Source organism: Sceloporus occidentalis, unplaced genomic scaffold (genome assembly GCF_023333645.1).
Source record: "Sceloporus occidentalis isolate IW3139 unplaced genomic scaffold, rSceOcc1.0.p SCAF_25, whole genome shotgun sequence".
NCBI lineage: Eukaryota > Metazoa > Chordata > Lepidosauria > Squamata > Phrynosomatidae > Sceloporus > Sceloporus occidentalis.
In genome coordinates, this window is record NW_028317005.1 from 1,131,620 (window position 1) to 1,150,901 (window position 19,282).

General features: G+C 35.0%; 1 protein-coding gene across 1 annotated transcript in view; it reads right to left on the reverse strand.

The window, feature by feature from the left end:
* LOC149300240 (calsyntenin-2-like) overlaps positions 1-19,282 on the reverse strand; it is a 203,461-nt gene that overhangs the window by 15,722 nt on the left and 168,457 nt on the right. The window contains exon 9 of the mRNA XM_089485255.1: positions 7,749-7,911. Coding sequence (XP_089341381.1) covers positions 7,749-7,911 — 163 coding nt within the window. The remainder of the gene's footprint in view (positions 1-7,748; positions 7,912-19,282) is intronic.

The window sequence follows — 19,282 nt, forward strand, 5'->3', positions numbered from 1 at the left end:
TATTTTGTTAATAGGTTCATTCAAGATAAATTATATATATTACACATACATTATTCTTTCAATAAACACATTGTGGAGTTTCTGTCTTTTTGTAATCTCTCGTATTCATGCTCCGTTATTCTGTTTCTTTATACTTAAACATGCATTTAATATACACATGTATATATATATATATATATATATATATATATATATGTATGTGCAATTTTCTGATCTACATTTTTGAATTGTTATAAAGTCCATAACAAACAAAATCTGACTTACATACCTTATCTACTCTGAAAGAAACTCTGCGATACACGGGGTAGGGTGTGTGTGTGTGTGTCACGTAAGAATTAAATAAAGCAGTCATCCAAATGGAGCATTACTGTGTTTTAATAATGCTGAATGAGATTTTAACAAAGTCTGCTAGAGTACAGGTTTAAATATACCTTTCTTACTACAGTTGCTCAGTGGTTAGTAATGCAGTAAGATGATTGCGGTTTAAAATGACTGCATACAAAAAATTACTTCAAACATGAATCCGGTTCTCTCTGCAGCCGCTCATTCCTTGGTCTAAAACTCTAACCAAGGATACAATGAGCTAGAACAAAATAGATTATTATTAATCTTCTTTTACTTCCACCATCCCCCATTCTCTATCAATAAACATATTGTGTCTGCTTATCCCCTTACGGAAAAATTACTGCAGTTTTTCTGAAGTAATACTGCTGTTTTTTGGACATGAAAAAACTGCAATACTGCACTTTTACTGCAGTTGTACTGCATTTGTACTTCACTGTACTGCAGTTGTACTGCAGTTATTTTTGTACGGAAGTACAAATGCAATAAAGCTGCAGTACATTGAAGTACAACTGTAGGTTTGCAATATAAAAAAAAAAGTGCAGTAAATGTGCAGTAAAACTGCAGTACAGTGAAGTACAAATGCAGTACAACTGCAGTAAATGTGCAGTAATACTGCACTAAAAGTGCAGTATTGCAGTTTTTTCATGTCCAAAAAACAGCAGTATTACTTCAGAAAAACTGCAGTAATTTTTCGTAAGGGTCTTTTGTTCCTGGGTGTTATGTATTGTGTACTTGCAGTAATAAAGAGATGTTGTGGTCTTCTGATCTGGAAGACAGAAGGTGCTAATTACAGGAAGATGGATCAAAGCAATCTTTTACCGGCTACATATTTAAAACATAAATACGTTAACGGAGTGGTATACTACTCACAGAGGAGTGGAATACAAAGATGAACAGCTGTGTGAAGGATGCATTGGGTTTTACAAACATCCTAAAGGATTATTTACATACATATATCCACTCTCTGCTATCAGAAATTACATTACAGATTTACTATAGAGCCATAGCTCCTGAATTAAAAAACTAACATTTGTCAAATGCAGATTTGTGTAGATGCATATGCTATATATAATTTTAGAATCTGTCTGTAGGAATTTATGCCCTAGTGAACACCTGAGAACTGCTTCAGAGTCCAATGGCTGTGGCTCAACACCACGTCAGCCAATGGTTATCATTGCCCATAGTGATCATCGGCATGTGTGTAGCTGCTCTGTCATGAAAATCCATTTCAAGAAGCTCCTAAAGCAAAGTGCATGGGCGTAGGAACCCCGAACAATCTGGGGGGACAGCATTTTCCCCCATCAGATCCCCACTTTCTCCCCATCTCTCACACTATCTTTCCCCTCTCCCCCCTTCTCACACTATCTTTCCCCTCTCCCCCCTTCTCATACTATCTACCCTCCCTTCTCACACTATCTACCCCCTCCTCACACTATCTACCCCTCTCCCCCTTCTCACACTATCTACCCTCTCCCTACCCCCCTTCTCACTGGCTACCCTCTCCCTACCCCCTTTGTAGTTCACTTACCCTGCAGTCCTGTGGTGGGAGCGCGAGGCCTCTGTCTTGCTGCTCTGCCACGATGCGCGTGGCTTCACTGCTGAGTGCCCGCATATGACATCAAATGCCGGCGCTCAGCATGAAGCGTCGGCACCGAGACAGACGCCTCATGCTCAGGCGGGTGGCGACAGGGAGCAGAGGAGACAGAAGGATGCCGAGCGGTTGCTGAAAATGACCGCTCGGCACCCCTCTCTCTCCTCCTGTGGCGTTTCTACTGGGGGGGTCCTACGGCCCTGGGGGGGATTTCTTCATTATCGGTCCCCCTGCATGAGTTACTGGGGGGGGATCTGTCCCCCCCATCCCCCCCGGTTCCTACGCCCATGGCAAAGTGCTTGTGTTTCTTTTTTATATTGCAGGCAATGGTATGGTCCAATCAGCAAGAACATTGGCATGACCTCTTTCTAAACTTTGCAATAGAATCACCATTAATACCCAACTCTCATAATATATTTGTAATCTTATAAAGATGGAAATGTTATTATAGGATCAGCGGGTCAGTCAATATTTACATATTTATTCTGCATTCAAAATAGTCTTTAAATCCGCCCAATAAGATGCAAGGATAGGGTTCATCAGCGTCTCCTTTATTTAATATACATTTTATTTCAGTAATAACTTTCTGCTAACTGTTCTTTTATGCCTAAGTTTTTAATGGCCAGAATGTCCTTGGTAGCACTGTTCTTAAAAAGTAAAAACAAAAGCAGGATGGATGACCGCTTTGAACCTTCATTAGCTAAGGCAATTAATTACATTAAATAATTCCGGTTGCTAACGTTCCTGTTTGTGTATTCTGTTATCATAACAGCTACTACAAATACAGATAAAGCAAAGCAGTGACCTCGAATGTCTTTAAAAAATCTTACTACCTACTCTACGCAGCTAACCATATTATTTCTACGGTGTTAATATAAGGGGGTTTCTTTGGGAGCAATTTGCATTAGAGGAATTATTATATTCACACCTTTAACTAAATGTAGTTATCAAACCTGCATATAGCTTGTGGATTTTGTTTTTAGTCAATGTTATTGTTTAGGTAACATCTGGCTTTAAATTAAGGGACTATTTTACTTCAGGGAACATCAAATCAGTCAAAATTCTAATTAGCATAACTGAATCATTTTCTGTCCTGTGTTAAAACCCTTCTTCTCGCTCTGCCTTACAAAGGCTCCTTGAACCAGCAGCAACTTAACAATGGGGGAGAAGTAACTTAGTTGGGGGGATAGTCATGAGAAATGGATGTTAAGATGGCTAATACATATTTATTGCTTATTTCCATTTGAAAGCTCACACGTATAGACAAACACAATATGCTTACGCTAGTAACATACAAACAATGTTAATCTTTCGTGTCTTTATTAAACACACAAACTAAACATTCACTGTGCTGTTGGAAAAATCAAGTGAACTACTTTGGCAGCAATAACCTCAAGCAATCACTTGCGGTAACTGGGGATCAGACGTTCACAACGTTTCGGAATATTCTTATTTTTAGAATATTCTTTCTTACAGAGATCTCTTGAGGTCATTCCATAGCACCTCTAATGGGTTAAAGTCTGGGTTCTGACTAGGCCACTGCAAAAGGTGGATTTTCTTTTCTTAAAACCATTCTGTGGATTTACTTTGATGTTTAGGGTCATTCTCCTGCTGCATGGCCTAACTTCTACAGAGCCAGAGCTTCATCACGTGGACAGCCACCCTGACATTATCCTGTATGATACCTTCGTAAACTTGGTGATCTCATTTTCATTGATAGGAGTACAGGTTTGCTAAATCATGACTCCAATTATGTTTTGTAGAAGTGATTAGCCTAGGGGTACATATAGTTTTTCCAACCCACACTTTAAAGGTTTGAATGATGTATTAAAAATGGGGGGGGAATAGTTATAATAGATTGTGTTCATCATTGTAACTCAGATGAAGACAAATTTATACATAAAAGATGATAATTCCAAAGCAAAGACATTTGTTTTCAGAGATATGGTTATATTTAGACCAATCCGTATCCCAGTGTCAGTGGCTATGATATTTGCTAGTCATCTATTTATGTAGCCTAATGGCAATGTAGAAATGAAATGGAACAATACATGTCAAGTTTTTTTCTGTTTATTCTTCTATGTCTGTGTTCCGATTCCTGACTGTTTCTTTATCACTCATATTATTTGCTTTCTTGTACATTGATTGCTGGAAGAAAGCAATATACTGGCAGTTCTAACTATGCCAGGAGGAACAGGCCATTCACATGTGAAGACTTTACTACCCAAACAAAATCACCAAGATTGTGGGTCTGTCTTCAGATAACACTGTGTTATTTAAGGTAGATGGTACCAACACACCTTTAGAGGTCTCAACGGGTGATGCGTTAGCATTCGATAATTAGACCTGGGTTCCTTCTTTAATTAGCCACTTTTCTTTTCCTGAACCAGACTTACCTTGTCACTTTACATTTGTAGCTATTCAGCTCTATCATTTTACAAACATATCCATTACCATGTCATTTTTAAACAAATAAGTGATTCTGAAAAATTGTACTATAAAAGTCACTTAATGAATCTGTTAAAGAGCCATTTCTTTACTGTCTCATATAAAGAAAAAATAGTCAGCGCTTACAAATATACAATACCACCAACATAATATAAAAATGTTTTTTGGGGGTATATACAGTATATATATATATATATATATATATATATATATATATATATATATATATATATATATGTTATGGATGCACATCATTAGACTTTAAAGCATAAAATACAATATAAAACAATAAAGGAAAACGAAAAATACAACAATCTGTTTTCAAATACTAGCATACATCATCTATAAATGTGCATTAAAAAGTTCCCTAACAAATATATAGTACTATTTAGATACACCCTTTCTCAGCCGTTTCAGCGTCCACATTATCAGCTGCTCTGGATGCTGCCACAGCTGAGGAAGGTATATGAAACGTGTGGCGTCTCTAATTCTGTTAATTAAACACCCGGTAGACAACACCAGGGAAAGAGGTTAGTGTTATTTTAACATTTATTTAACATAAATTGGTTGGTTTGGTTATATTTTTAAGATCTATATAAAATACTTCATGTGTTATGGGAACTTATTGATGCACATATGGATTATGCATGCTAGTATTTGATAACAGTACTAAACATATTGTATTTATTTGATTTTTGTTTTCTTCTATTGTTTTATATACCGTATATGTTATGCTTTATAAAAAATATTCTTATATTGCATTGGTGGCATTATATATTTTTAAGTGTACTTTTTCCTTATACATTCTTAATAAAATGTATCCCCTCGGGTCAATTTTACGGTGATAAAGTGAAGTTGGCTTGGCGTCATATAATCCCACCCTAAGGGGCCAATAAATTTCTAATAATTTAGTGTTTTATTTCTGTAGCAGGCATCAGAAATAAGCAATATCCAGAACAATGTCATCAGAGGACAGGGGCAACCTTCATCCAAAGGCACTAGTGCTATATAGAAGACAATGCTTTTAAATGTTTGGATTTTAAACAACTATAAACAGTTATAATAAACAATCATTTTATTTAATTAGCTATAGATATGTAAAATAAATCATAGTGCTTCCCATAAAATATCAGCAAACTCCCCTGCACATTTGTTGTTATAAAATGAAAATTTTAGAAAATTAGAAAAAGGGGATTTCTCCGTAATTGTTGATGTCCACTACCAAGTTATTATTCTACTGTACAGAATGTATAGACTTCCAGCCAGAGCAGTACAGGCAAACACAGTACAGGAACTTCAGAAGAGCTCAGGATGTGCTATTCTAGTAGATTAAGTAAAAAGTCATCGAAAAAAGACATGGATCAGCCAGTTGGTTCATTTCTGTAGTTTCTATCTATACATCTGTGTAAAAAAATTAGCCATTGTCGAAGTGCTAATACACCTCACACCCCCCATTGGATTGGTTAGCGGAAGTTTTTTCTTTTAGGTGTGGGCTTGCACTTTTGGCTAGGGGGGGCGGCAAGTACATCCAAGTGCAGATTTTTGTTACCAGTCCACCAATCCAGCTCATTTCTGTGTGACTTCAGTTATCTTCACTGCCCTCTAGAGGCACACATTTTAAATGCAAACATAAAAGTTTGCTAATTAATTATTACATTTCTACCCATTTTACCAGCTGTGAGCCAGCCCCACTCTACTCCATACCTTCTAATTGTCCCGTATTTTAAACAAGTAAAAGGAAACAGAGATAATACAGTTGAACCATATATGATCAGATTATAGTGTTTGGGTTTTTTGGGGGGATTTGATATATTGTGAGTACTATATTTTAAACAGTTATTGGAAAGCCTTTACCAAAATATTGCAAACTCAGCAAGTCTGCCAAGCAAATACAGAATCACAACGTTGGAAAGCAGGGAACAAGGCTGCACAAATGATACAGTATTAGTTACACAGACATATTGCGCTTTTTTAATCACCCTTACATTATTTAAGACATTTAGCTAGTATTATTCTATAATTCACAACACTGAAAGCATTCATTTGCGTACATACATTTTTCACCAGCTCAGGACTCTGTGAGACACAGGGCAGCTGGAGCAATGAATCCTTTAATACCATTGCATCATGTTAAAGCAATAATCTCTACAAAACATAGTTAGGGAGGGATATAGGAAAAGCAAACACTAATACCATTTTTTCTTATAAATTCTCTGTAGAGAATAACCATAGCTGGGAACTATGAGGGCTTGAACTTGCACCTTGGGGTGAATGGGCAGATCTGATATTAGAGCATAAGAGCATCCTAGTCAAAAATTTTAAGTTGATTTTAACAACCTCTTCCCAGATAACTCCCGCTGTAGAGATGATAAGTGCAAAAATAAGCAGAAACTATCGGTCGTAACATCGCAAATATCCATGTGACATATGTTTTTCCACCCAGCTGCACCAACGCTGCTTGTATATAGGTGATTTAGGGCAGAATATCTATCTCATAACAAGTAAAGGTTTTTATAAGGACTGGCCCTAGAACTATTTGTTTTCCACCCTTACCAAGTCACAAAATAAGGTCATTGTCATTGATTATTAAAGTAAATATTTCTAATATATTATCTAATAATATAAAATATTTTCAAGCTCAGTTTATTTAGAAATATGCAAGAAAGATGAATAATTTAATAGAAATTGACCATTTCATTCTGACATTTTTCATAGTAGATAAACTTGCATAATAAATGCCATTGCTAACTGCACTATGAATTAAATGAGTGTTTCATAAATAAATAAATGATTGCAATACAAAATATTAAATAATGCAACCGATGGTTATATTAAATGTGATTAATAAAATATAGCTGTGGTTCCACCCCCACCCATAAAAGCATACTTTTAATTTAGCTTTCTTTTGTTTCCTTAGAACATATGGACAATGTGGATAATGGTTCAGCTGACGTTTTAAAGTACTAAAGCTCTGTATGATGGCAACTAAAAAAGTGTTGCCATCATACATACATTTTTGTTCATATGGAGAAACACTATCCAGGTGATATTTCACATGCTGTCATACAAAGGGATAAACATAATTGTACTTATATCACATAGTAGATTACACAAAGTTATGAACACATGCCAGGAATCTGCTCTGTCGTATCTATAACAAAAGTTCCATAATAGCTCAGTCAACCATATTTATTCCCATCTGTCAAGCAAACAAACATAAATAATAGACACTTGTCTACTACAATAGAAATTGTGATCCTACACTCTTGGGCATTTGTTAGCTCCTTATAGATAGTGTGTAGGTGTAATATTGGGCTCTATGTGACCACTACAAAAATATATAATGGAACATTATGATAATTACCTTGCCAACATGCCCCTACAGTCAACTGCATGGCAATATGCGAAGGGTGTATGGGCCAGTCATTGGTCACCAGGTATGGCTCATATGTTTCTCCATCCATGTATAATGTCACCAATGGGAAGTCTATATTGATTACATAGTAGTGCCATTCTTTATCACAAATCTAGAAGAAAAAAGAAAACATTATCAAGTATGTGTGTCAAATCTGTTTACTTTAAAGAAAATCTTAAACACATTGAGGGAAATAGTAACAAGCTATTGCCCTGAGCCTCCTGATGGGCATATGGCATTATAATGCTCATATCACAGCACATTAGTGAACTCATATTAAGTACATAGTATGACACTTATTTAAATATGAAACATCATTTTCTACTATTTGGTACTAGACTTTAGAACTTTGGCTGTTGAAGTATTGCAGATTTTGGCAATACCCTCAAACAAAATGTATCCTTGTGTCGTAGGAAGCCAACTGTGCTTGTGTGACAAGCCTCAATGTATTAAAAGCCACATATGCCCTTTTATCAAAATACAATCAGAGAGTGGGTTGGAAAAGCTAGAAGGCAGTAGTAGACATACTTTCCAACCGTTCAAATGGCCAAGGAGAGACAATTTTGCTTCGGGTTGTGATGGTGATAGACTTAATGGTGATAGTAACAGGTTTCAAACATTGTGCTCGAATCAGTTTTGACACATAACCCTTATGTTTCATACAGGTGTCATATTGCATTTAATGCTATTTCCATATCATACCATTTAATATGGTTTTGCCTTCTATGTAACCTTATAAAACATCTACCAATGCACATAAATATAACAAAAAGCACAAACTGGCCAAAACAGCAGGGGAGTTTGATCGATGGTGGTTTGGTTCAATGAAATCATAGATTGCTCTATATAGATCTCAATGTAATTAAACAATCTATAAAGTGAGTTAACTAAGAAATGAATTCTACTCTGTTTAAAACCAAACCTGTCACTATGGGCAGATATTGCAGTAGTCAACAAAAACTAAAACTAGAGATCCAGAATTTGTTTATGCGTATGTACAGTATGTAAAGACAAATACATATATACCGGTATATTTATTGAAAGTTTTATTTATTTAATTTATTTATTGAAAAAGATATAATATTCAAGTCTAAAAGTTTAAGATTTGTAAAATATGTAAAAATATCAATCACGAATATCATAATTTAAAATGGAGAAAGCACAAAAAAACCTCAATATAATATATTGACCTTTATGCTTCTTCTCAGGGAATAAAAACATATAATTTAATTATATGTAGGCACCAGACACTAAATAGCTTCACAATGGAGACATCTTAGCATCTTTGCCAGCAATATAACAATTCAGTAAAGATAACAATGGCACTCAAACCTTTCATGAATTTTCATACAATTGTGGGTAATAGGGTCAGTTAGTTTAAACATTTACCTCAAGTAAGTTGGGTCAGGATCTGGCATGATAACATTATCTAATTAATTTCCTATCTGGAAGTTATTTTCTCTCTGCTCACGAAGTCTTTACAAAGGCTGCGTGAACCACCACCAACAAAGAAAATTAAACATAAGGGGGGAGATAAGATAATGGGAAGAATCATCATGAAGAGCCTGAGCACGGAACGTTAAAGAGGAACCGTTGTAGTTGTTGCATAATATGCTGTTTTCAGATAGCCGCATATTTGTAAGAAAGGGTGAAGTATTGCGCTAATGGGGCACACGGCTGATGGAAGGGCAGGCAGCCCCCCTTTTTTCCTATTTGTTTCTATGAGTTAGAGGCTGCCAGTTTAGGTAATGACTGGTTGCTTGATCCAGGTAGCTGAGTGGTGGGGGAGGGCTTAGACACCCCTGTGGGGAGAAAAGTGGGGATATAAGCGGTGAACCCTCTCCTAGAGCCATAATTATAAACCAGCTATTTTGGGACATCATTCCCTCTCTTCCACCCCTTTTTTTCCAATAGCAGTTGGTTCTTGGGCTAGCATGGAGCAAAGGTTAACCTTGAGGTTAACTCATGGTGCACAGGCCTTTGGCCTAAGAGCAGGACACTCCTTGTGCTTGTTAATCTGGCGGTGGCGAGGTCTGCTGTGCATGGGACGCCTATGCCGGCTGGGTCGGTATAATTAATGGTTACATTAGTGGTTGGTTTATAAACAATTCAAGGTGTTGTCTCATAGTAGCAATTTTATTATAATTTCACCTTTATGAAACAAAAAAAAAATGAATTACAAAAAAAACACACTACAACAATCAGTGACAAAAATGCCATTGAAAGCATATTATGTCCTATTTCTCTCAACTTCAGGAGCAATAATATGTATTACATCTGTAAAATGTCAACATTATTTGATACGCAAATATTCCTGAAGGCCGTACAAATACCTGTGCATAAAAGCTTATAAGAAAAAGGGTGTTAAGCTCATTTAAAACCCGATAATAAAAAAAGAAACAAAGCCTTTATTATAATGGATCATTATAGTGCACTACCAGCCCTGTGTATAGCAAATAACAAAGCAATAATACATATGTAAATACAATTAGGCATTATCACTTCAGAGACAGGCAGTTAACATAAAATACAGAAGTCCATTGAGAGCATAAATAATAAATGCTCAGTAAATGGATAAAGCCCCTCTCCAATTAATAAGAATAAGATGGTCAAATTGGTTTGGTCAGCTAATATCAAAGAGCAGAAAAAGGCAGTTTAGTGTAAATCACTGTTATTAACAAAGTCTAAGATCCCACGTATTATGTTAAGCCTACAGTGTTAAAAGTTATCCTTCTAATATCAACATACCTTGGGATTGCTTGTTTTGAGAGTGCTGCGGAATTATCGACAACCTACATCGCTGTCTAAGGCACTGAGCAGGTAGAATGCTTGATCACCAGGCTCAGTTCATGCACATGGTGGGCATTAGTTTGCCAAGGCATACCTAGTGAATATTTTACCTAGAGGCTCTAACTGGTGACAATGGTGACTATTTTGCCCGATGCAAAACCGGCACTTTTGATTTTTCTTTTGTAGCATTATAGGTTTCACTCCCTTGGTTCTTTGAATAATATAATGGGGTTTTATGGAAGTGTTTCCTACCATACCTTTATTCAGCAATAATCTGCATGAGGTCATTACTATTGACCCTATACATGAGCTACATAAAGTACCATCCATTGTGGTGCCATAGCAGGAGATAAACCAGATCATCATCATTATCATCATCAATACCCAAAAAAGGAATTTTTACATGATTTAAATAGACACAAAAAACACAATTCTGTCAGCCTACTCAAACAAATTTAACAGTTCAATAATCAATCTACTTTTGAACAATCACTAAAATACATTTTCTATGATCATACACTTATGTAAAATGCATAGTTTAGTATAATTTCCTATGCCCTTGTCAAGAAGTTCATCTGATTTCACAATAATTCATTCAAAAGCAAATGATCTTAGCAATCAAATTCACATATAAGGTCATCACCTCTGTAGATGACATTTTGCTCAGTTAATTGTACCTTCCTAAATTTCATAAAACTCAATTACCCTGGCACAGTGTCTTTGTACTCTTAGCCCTGATTATCTCCCTGGACCAGAGCTTTTGAACAATATAGTAAATGTGACATTTCGTCCTTGGGCAAGCTATTTTTTTCCCACTCTTAATGTTTTGTTCCAGACACCCCATCAAATGGACGTAATCGTTTTCCATTTCAAATAGATATATCTATTATCAAAAGCATCATGGCCAAATGGGAGCGAGAGATAAACGCAGCAATAAGGCTTGCCCTTTAATCTATACCTAGAAAAAGAAGGAAAGTGTTTTGGTGGAAATTGAAAGTAAATACATTGACAAAATTGAAAACTTTGTTGAAATACTAAATAATGTTTATCAAGGCTGAGGTTTCTAAAATGTGTTTTTGCTTGGAATTGGATCATATCACTTTTATTCTGAACATGGAGTGAGATAATTCATCACCTGTCACTGTCTAAGCATAAAATATAATCTATGGGGCATTTGATCTGCTGAAAATAATATAGATCCCCTTGCTGTGTCCAAATGAGCAGCAGTTATTCAACTCAAATCAAAATAAATTATTTTTGGCATTCAATTACTAGCTGCAAAAATATTTTAATTTGCTTCCTTCTGCATGACACAGATTAGAAATTCTGTTTCTTAAATAAGAAAAAAAATATATATTAAAACTTCCAAAACTAGAAGGATTAGAATAAGGATTTCTTTCCCAATCATCTCTTATACTTGGTGCAAACTGAACTAAACATTAGGAAAAAATATATAAATATAGGTATCAGAGTGAATTAAACATTAATTTAAATGTAACATGTTTTTGAGATTCGGGAAAGATTTGTTATTTCGGTAACCTAAAATTTAGAATAGTCATTTTGCTGAATACACTTAACTCGCTAATATATTTCCCACTGCTTCTTACATTATGGAAATACGGGGGATTAGGATACACCACTTGGATAATGAAAGTATCAAGGGAATTTTTTTCTTCACTAAAGTACAATCAGAAACCAAATTGAAGAATAATTAGATAATTCTCAATAGCTCCACTGCAGGGTAAACATTAGAAATGATTTCTATTCACAAACCAGCTCTTAGAACAAACACACATAGCTACATCATATTAACAACTGTCATTTCTCATTGGGGATCTCAGACTTTTTCATACACAGACAAGATGCCGTGTTTATATGTGCTAGGGCTTTGTTACATTGGCTGTAACAATAGCATATATTTGTAACTGTGTACAACATACAGAAAATTAAATTAGTGCCTTTTGGGAAGAATAGCAACTGGTCTGTCTACATGATGTGTTAACTGATTTGCTATCAAATGGCGCACAATTGCACTGATCTTACACGGTTTAATGGATTAAATGAATGAAATGAAGAGGGTTTAACATATTGTGTTAAGCTTGATGAACCCCATTGTATTCCATCGGTATTGGCAATGGCCTGTCCATTGTTCTATGTTCTGACTGTAAAAAAGATTGAGTCTCCATTAGTATACACATAGTACAGAAAAACATAATTAAGACCTTGATTATTCTTGATGCTCTTTTTTCTTTAAAAGAGAGGGTAATAGTATACATGTTGTGGTAGCAATTGCATTTTTTGTTTACATGGTTTGTAATATTTATTGTCTGTATAAAGTGTATTGAGATGGGACAAATCATTTTTTTCAGCAATTGCTGAATCTTGAATGAAAGTGAAAACAGAAATAAGAAAAACAATAGGAGGTGAAATAAAAATGTATTATTCTGTATAATAGACAGTAGTACCAATTCTAGTGTGCAAGCGCTCCACATTGTGCCAGGATTTTAACCATTGCTGACCAGCACAAGTGCTACCCTGCCTGATTCATGTCTCATTTATAACTCACTGATTTATTTCTGTGGATTCAGCACCATATGAAATCTGTATATGTAGATATGTGAGGTGGGTGGCTGGAAGGATTGTTAGATATCTACAAATAGCCAGGTTAACAAATGTCATTGTTCTGCCAATTGATTTCCAGCTGAAGAAGTCCAATACTGTCCACTAAAGTCCAAATCAGAAGCGCAGGGTTAATTTAAAGTCACAGAGTTCTTTGATGCGACCCATTCTTCTGCCCATGTTTGTCTTTAGAGATGGCCGCCAGTGTGCTTGATTTTATACACCTGTTAGCAATGGATGTGGCTGAAACACCCAAACTCAGTAATTAGGAGAGGTGTCCACAAACCTTTGGTCGTGTAGTGTAAGAGTTTCAAACAAAATCATGGTAGAAAACAACCGTGTTAAACACTTTTACTTTTTGTAAATTGTGTTGGTGTCAATACAAAAAACAATGTTACAGGAAAATAAAATCTGTAGGATTATAATACAAATGTATTGCTTTCTTCCCCTACAACAAAATGTGATCGGTTTGATGTTAGAGGTGTGTAAGAAGCAATAACCTTGTTTTACAGTTATGAAATTACAAATCTCACAAGGATTTTTCTTATTAATACAGATGAGTTATTTAATGTTGCTATTGTTAATTACACTGACAACATATATGCAAATTGCTTGTAATCAGATCTGTAAAAAACTGCTGGATCAGGACTAGAACCATTTTGATCATATTACCATCTTCAGTTGAAATTCCGCAACCTAATTTAAAAATAATTAACCAATAACACTCTATTTATCAAGAAAGTACCTTTTGTGTCTTGAACGGTTTGATATATGGGCATATTTATACTTATTGGATAATATTACAGTTTATTTATGGAGTGCAAACATGTCCCATAGCCAAAGGCTCTGTCATTATAAGATTGCTTGAAGCTGTGCTATACAAATATAATTTGTTCAGTACAATGAAGTGTAAAGCCTTCATCATGTTTTATATCGCTTATTGACAAGGCTTAAAACTTTAAACCCCAAGACAGATCTGGTTTGTTTGAACAAAGACATATATTGAAACTTTGAAAGTGGACATTCAACTGTTTAATGTAATTCTTGACACACTATAAAGTGCTTGTATCATCTAATTTTCCATATTTAAAACATTTTGACAATTTTAAAAATACAAATGTTTGTGTATCGGCTATGATCTTTTGTCAACCTGATAGGTCAAGCTAACATATACTTATCTGCCTTGTGTCAGACAATAGAACCTCTGTGTCCCTCATAACCCTCTCTGGTTATTGATACAATAACAGACATAAAACAATCAACCTGCAAATTTTGCGAGCAAGGGGCAGATGACAATATTTTGGATGATAATATTCTGAGATAGAGTTTACTACAGTCACTTACATTTCCTGCAAAAAATGCAAGGTTTTGCTCACAACAACCCTATTGCTGAAAGACGGGACCAATATATATCTTTACTTTTGTTTATTTTTTAAATAATTCTTTAAAATTAACACAATGAAAACACAGCTGCCTGTTGGTGAAATCCATATAAAGCTGTGGTCAACTGAAATGTTCTTTACAATGTCAAGTTAACCTTTCTTCTAAAGTGTCAAATGACTTCCCAGTAGAACTTTCAATGACTTGCCTGTGAAGTTTCAAGTAGCAATAAATTCCCAATCGGCTCTTGGCAGTTTAAAGTCTCCCCAGTGATATCACAAGGGAAATGAACTGTAACATCGGGCTTTAATTTTATTATTTAAACTTGTTCAAAGCAAAATGTTCATTTTTTTCTATTTAAAGTAACAACACCAAATATGTTTTAAAGCTCCAAATAATTTGCACTTGTACACTTTTGAAGTAGGGGGCCAAACATAGTATAATTATTATTTATTATTTAATTAGCCTTGGATAAGATTGCTATTGTTTGGGTATTTGAAGAGGAGGATCATATTGGTCTTTCTGTATGCACCTTGTGCCCCAGAGATGCACAACACACCACAGTAAGATTCAGCATTTACATAGACATACATATGTGCATACTAGAAATTGAATTAGTAAGTGTATAAAAATTAATTGTAACACATGGCTAAGATAGGCTCCATTTGGAATCGTGATTGTGGCTCAGCTTACCCTGTGTAAACATGTATAAGAAATCAATTTAGTTCCTGCATAGAGTTGATAGCACAGCTTAAACCAAGGTCGAATTATAAGATGAGGCTTACTGGATGACTTTCATTTAATATAGTTTGCAATTGCTATAATAATAACTAAACAGAGTTATCTTTATGAATGGTTTATCCTTAGCTGGATAAAGCAACATGTTATAGTGGAACAAGAATGAATGGGAATAGAGAAGTGGACATATACATGTGCATAAATCCAAATTACCTTGAGGAAGGGACAATGGTACACTTATCTTGGTTCACACCAGAATTCCATGAAGAAGGTATAAAATCAATCAAGAGAAAAGCCAAGCTCATGGAGTTAGGATATAGATACATTGGTAACATATCTGGACTCTGGAAGATCAGACAGGCAAAGAAGAATGCCCATAAATATTCCCAAGGAACAAAGGCTATGTCACTCAAGGTCAAAAAAGGTTTAGCCCAATTTCCCCATTCTTGAGGAGATTATGAATACTTAAGCCTATTTGTTAAAAACATAAGTGAAAGAGTATTAATTTGCAGTAGACAAAATAGACACCAAGCAATACCAACAAAGGAAAACTCCCAAGAAAACTAATACCTATCTTGGTAGACCAAACAACTTGCTGTCCTAATGTGTATTTATAACCCTACTAGAACCCAAGATTCACAACATTCAGCATTAGGAAAGGGGTTTCCTACAACTATGTGACACGGTATAAAATAATATGAAAACATATGAAAAATATATTTTACAAGGTGTAGAATCAGCACTTTTAGAAGTGGATTGAAAACCTTCTGCATACAGTATTCTATTTTGAAACTGGGTACATACCATTGTTTTATAAGATGTTTATGCTATTTACTATGTGAAAGATTGATGTATAGGTATGTAGCACTGTCAAAAAATAAATGTCACTGCATGTTCGCTGACATATTTACTTTGATACACAGAATGCTGCAGAGCGATACTGGGGTTTAACCACATTACAAAAGCATGATAAGTGAAAGCAGTGCGGTTTCACTTTGATCCCTTGCTCGCAGGTGTGAGCATTTTCCACCCAAGTTCCACTTTCAGATCAAACACCTGATTTAGCTCCGGAGTCAGAATTTTATTGAAAGGAAAATCAAATGAAAAGAAAAAAAAACATTTTATTGCTTAAGCTTAAAATACTGTGGTGTATACAGTTAATTAATCTGCGGACCTGACTGGTGTCACTGTCATCAGTCGTGTGATACTTTGGGTATCTTTCCCTTATTTAAACACCACACTGAGTTGATTCTTTGTGGTAATGCTAAGGAAGTCCTTTCCGCCATAGACATTCATTAGTCAGTGTGTCCGGCAAGGTAATTAAGATTGGGCCACTCTATTGTTTAACAACGGTAAAATAAGAAGTCATGGTGCTTGTCCAGTAGATTGGGCAAAAATAAATAAGCCAGAGAAGATACCCCATATGAAACAACAAGAACTGTTTAAAAAATATATATTTTTTAATGACCGTAGTAATAAACAAAATGGTAGTTCCCATTTTAAGGAGCATCACAATACCCAATATTGTTCCTTTAGCGGTTAAGGGTGCAAGACATCAGCTGTGGTTGGTTAAACCGAAATGCCACTCTTGCAACATACAAACATTATCTCCTCTATGGGAGGCACTTTATGAAAACAGATAATCCTTGGCTTTGACTCAATAAGAAATTGGTAGTAAGGTGGATATGTCAATCAAGAAGACAATCCCTAAACTGAAAAGGGGGAACACTGCACAATACATATTAAATAAATAAATACTGTCAACACTTTTATTAGGACTCAGATAAAGTCTACCACACTACATAGTCATCTGTAATAACACAATAATGAGCACCATTTAGTGAAGTCCACGAATGATCCTCTTTTCCACACTACTATCTAGTTAAAATTATAAAATCCTGATGACAATTCCGACTTTAAGCTTATTTATATTGTTCTTGTTGATGGATACAGTTGAAAAGCATATATTCCCATGCTGATACAAGTAGTACATTCCATATCATAGATATGTCTGTTATGTGCTTGTTATAGGGGTAACTATAGCTTGTGACAAAGATAATGGTGAACATCAAAAAACCCTTGATTATCAAATGAACTAGGAGCACTCTGCTTTTTCATGAGTCCTGCAGTTAGGGAATATGTCAGCGATCTTGTGATGAAGATGAAAGAGCACAGGGCTTATATATCCGTTGTTTACCATTTAGGGTTTTAAAACTTTGTTTTTCCTTGGAGGTTTTTTAGACTGAAAAACAATCATACAGGTTAATAGAGGTTTGTGTCCGTTGGCTGAGCAAATGATTTTCTGCAATGGAGTTATATCATTAACTAGTATATCTCAAGCCTTCACTTTAAATTTGTGGCAGTAAAAGAGATCAGACATATTTCCAGTGCTTTTGTGGCCTTTTTGGTAGTCACTTAAACTATGTAGACATTCATACCTTTCCTTTCTAAATAATCTCTGTTTACAGGCTTGTAGTAAGGAGTCACGAGGTGCTCAGCAATGTGAGTAGATCAGTGCAGTTTTATTTCCACACGAGTGGAATAGGGTTTTTCGCAAGCCATGGCTTACTACATTTGAGGGTGTTGGGACCCTGCTCAAACATTAAAACCTCAGAATAAAGCCACACAACCCACAAAAAACCCAACTTAGCAGAGTTGACTTTAACAATAGATATTACCTACAGTGTTCACTGTATGGATCAAACAACTGCAATCTCCACACGGAAAATGGCAAAATAATCATAATCAAAAAGCTTCATTGGTTTATGTATTGTAAAAAAAAAACATTGTATACCTTCAAGAACCACCCCAAAAGTACTGGTTATGTTATTTACTATTTAAATATTATTTTACAGTAAGGAAGCCCCTGATAGATAACACACATATATATATATATATATATATATATATATATATATATATATATCTTAAGCTAGTAAACTAGCAAAAAAGATCATAATAATATAAAATACCAAGACCAGCTTAAGGACTCACTTAATAATTTCTTTGCATTGCGGATTGAAATCGAATTTTCCACTCAGATATATTTTCCTTCACATTTCAGAAGAATAAAGAATGGAAGTTGTTCTTTGTGTGAAATAATATTTTTCATGTGAGATTGATGGCTCCTGGATGAAGGAGATTTGAAGGTTAAAGCAGATAAGCTCTCTGTGTACTTTTTCAGGGATTATATATAGGATATAGTCCAAATACAAGACAGGAAGGCTATGCTTGCAAAGTATCAACAAGTTTAAGAGTTCATTTAGATTGGTCTATATTATTCTTTTATTTTAGAAACCATAATCTGTACACAGGAGTATAAGAAGTAAAATCCATGATTTTAAGGGGTAATGTGAGAAAATACAACTTTCTAAAAAAAATACTAGTGGAATTAGTATAAGCAAACACAGTAAAATGAATTTAAGAAAGCTTGAGATGTACACAAAGCTTTCCTAAAGAATTAATATGTATTTTGAGGGGGAAACTAGTGAACCTCATGTCTTAAGTAGTGTTTTTTGAAGCTGGCTTTAATGACCTGCTGAAAATGAGTCCTGCAAATTATTTGCCAAGAAATCATTTTAATAATAATATTTTTTGTACATTCTGTTTACTTGTGCATATGAGTGACAATGTCACACATGAACAATGTTCCAAACAGGTATTCAGATACAAAAGAAATAAAGTCCCCACAACGCAGTTTGCAAACAAGAAAACTGACACGCAAAATAAGTTTCCTTACCACAAAAACAAATGAAAACTCTTAACACAATCTTTACAGAGAATAGAAATATTTTATGTAAACTGTTTCTAAACTGATCTAAATATTATTTTACAACCTTTGAGCATACACATATATGGTTACAAAATATATACAATATAAAAAATAAAAAAGGTAAGATATACACATATGCGAGCATAGGTATTTGCTATTTTGTATTATAAAATAAAAGACAGCA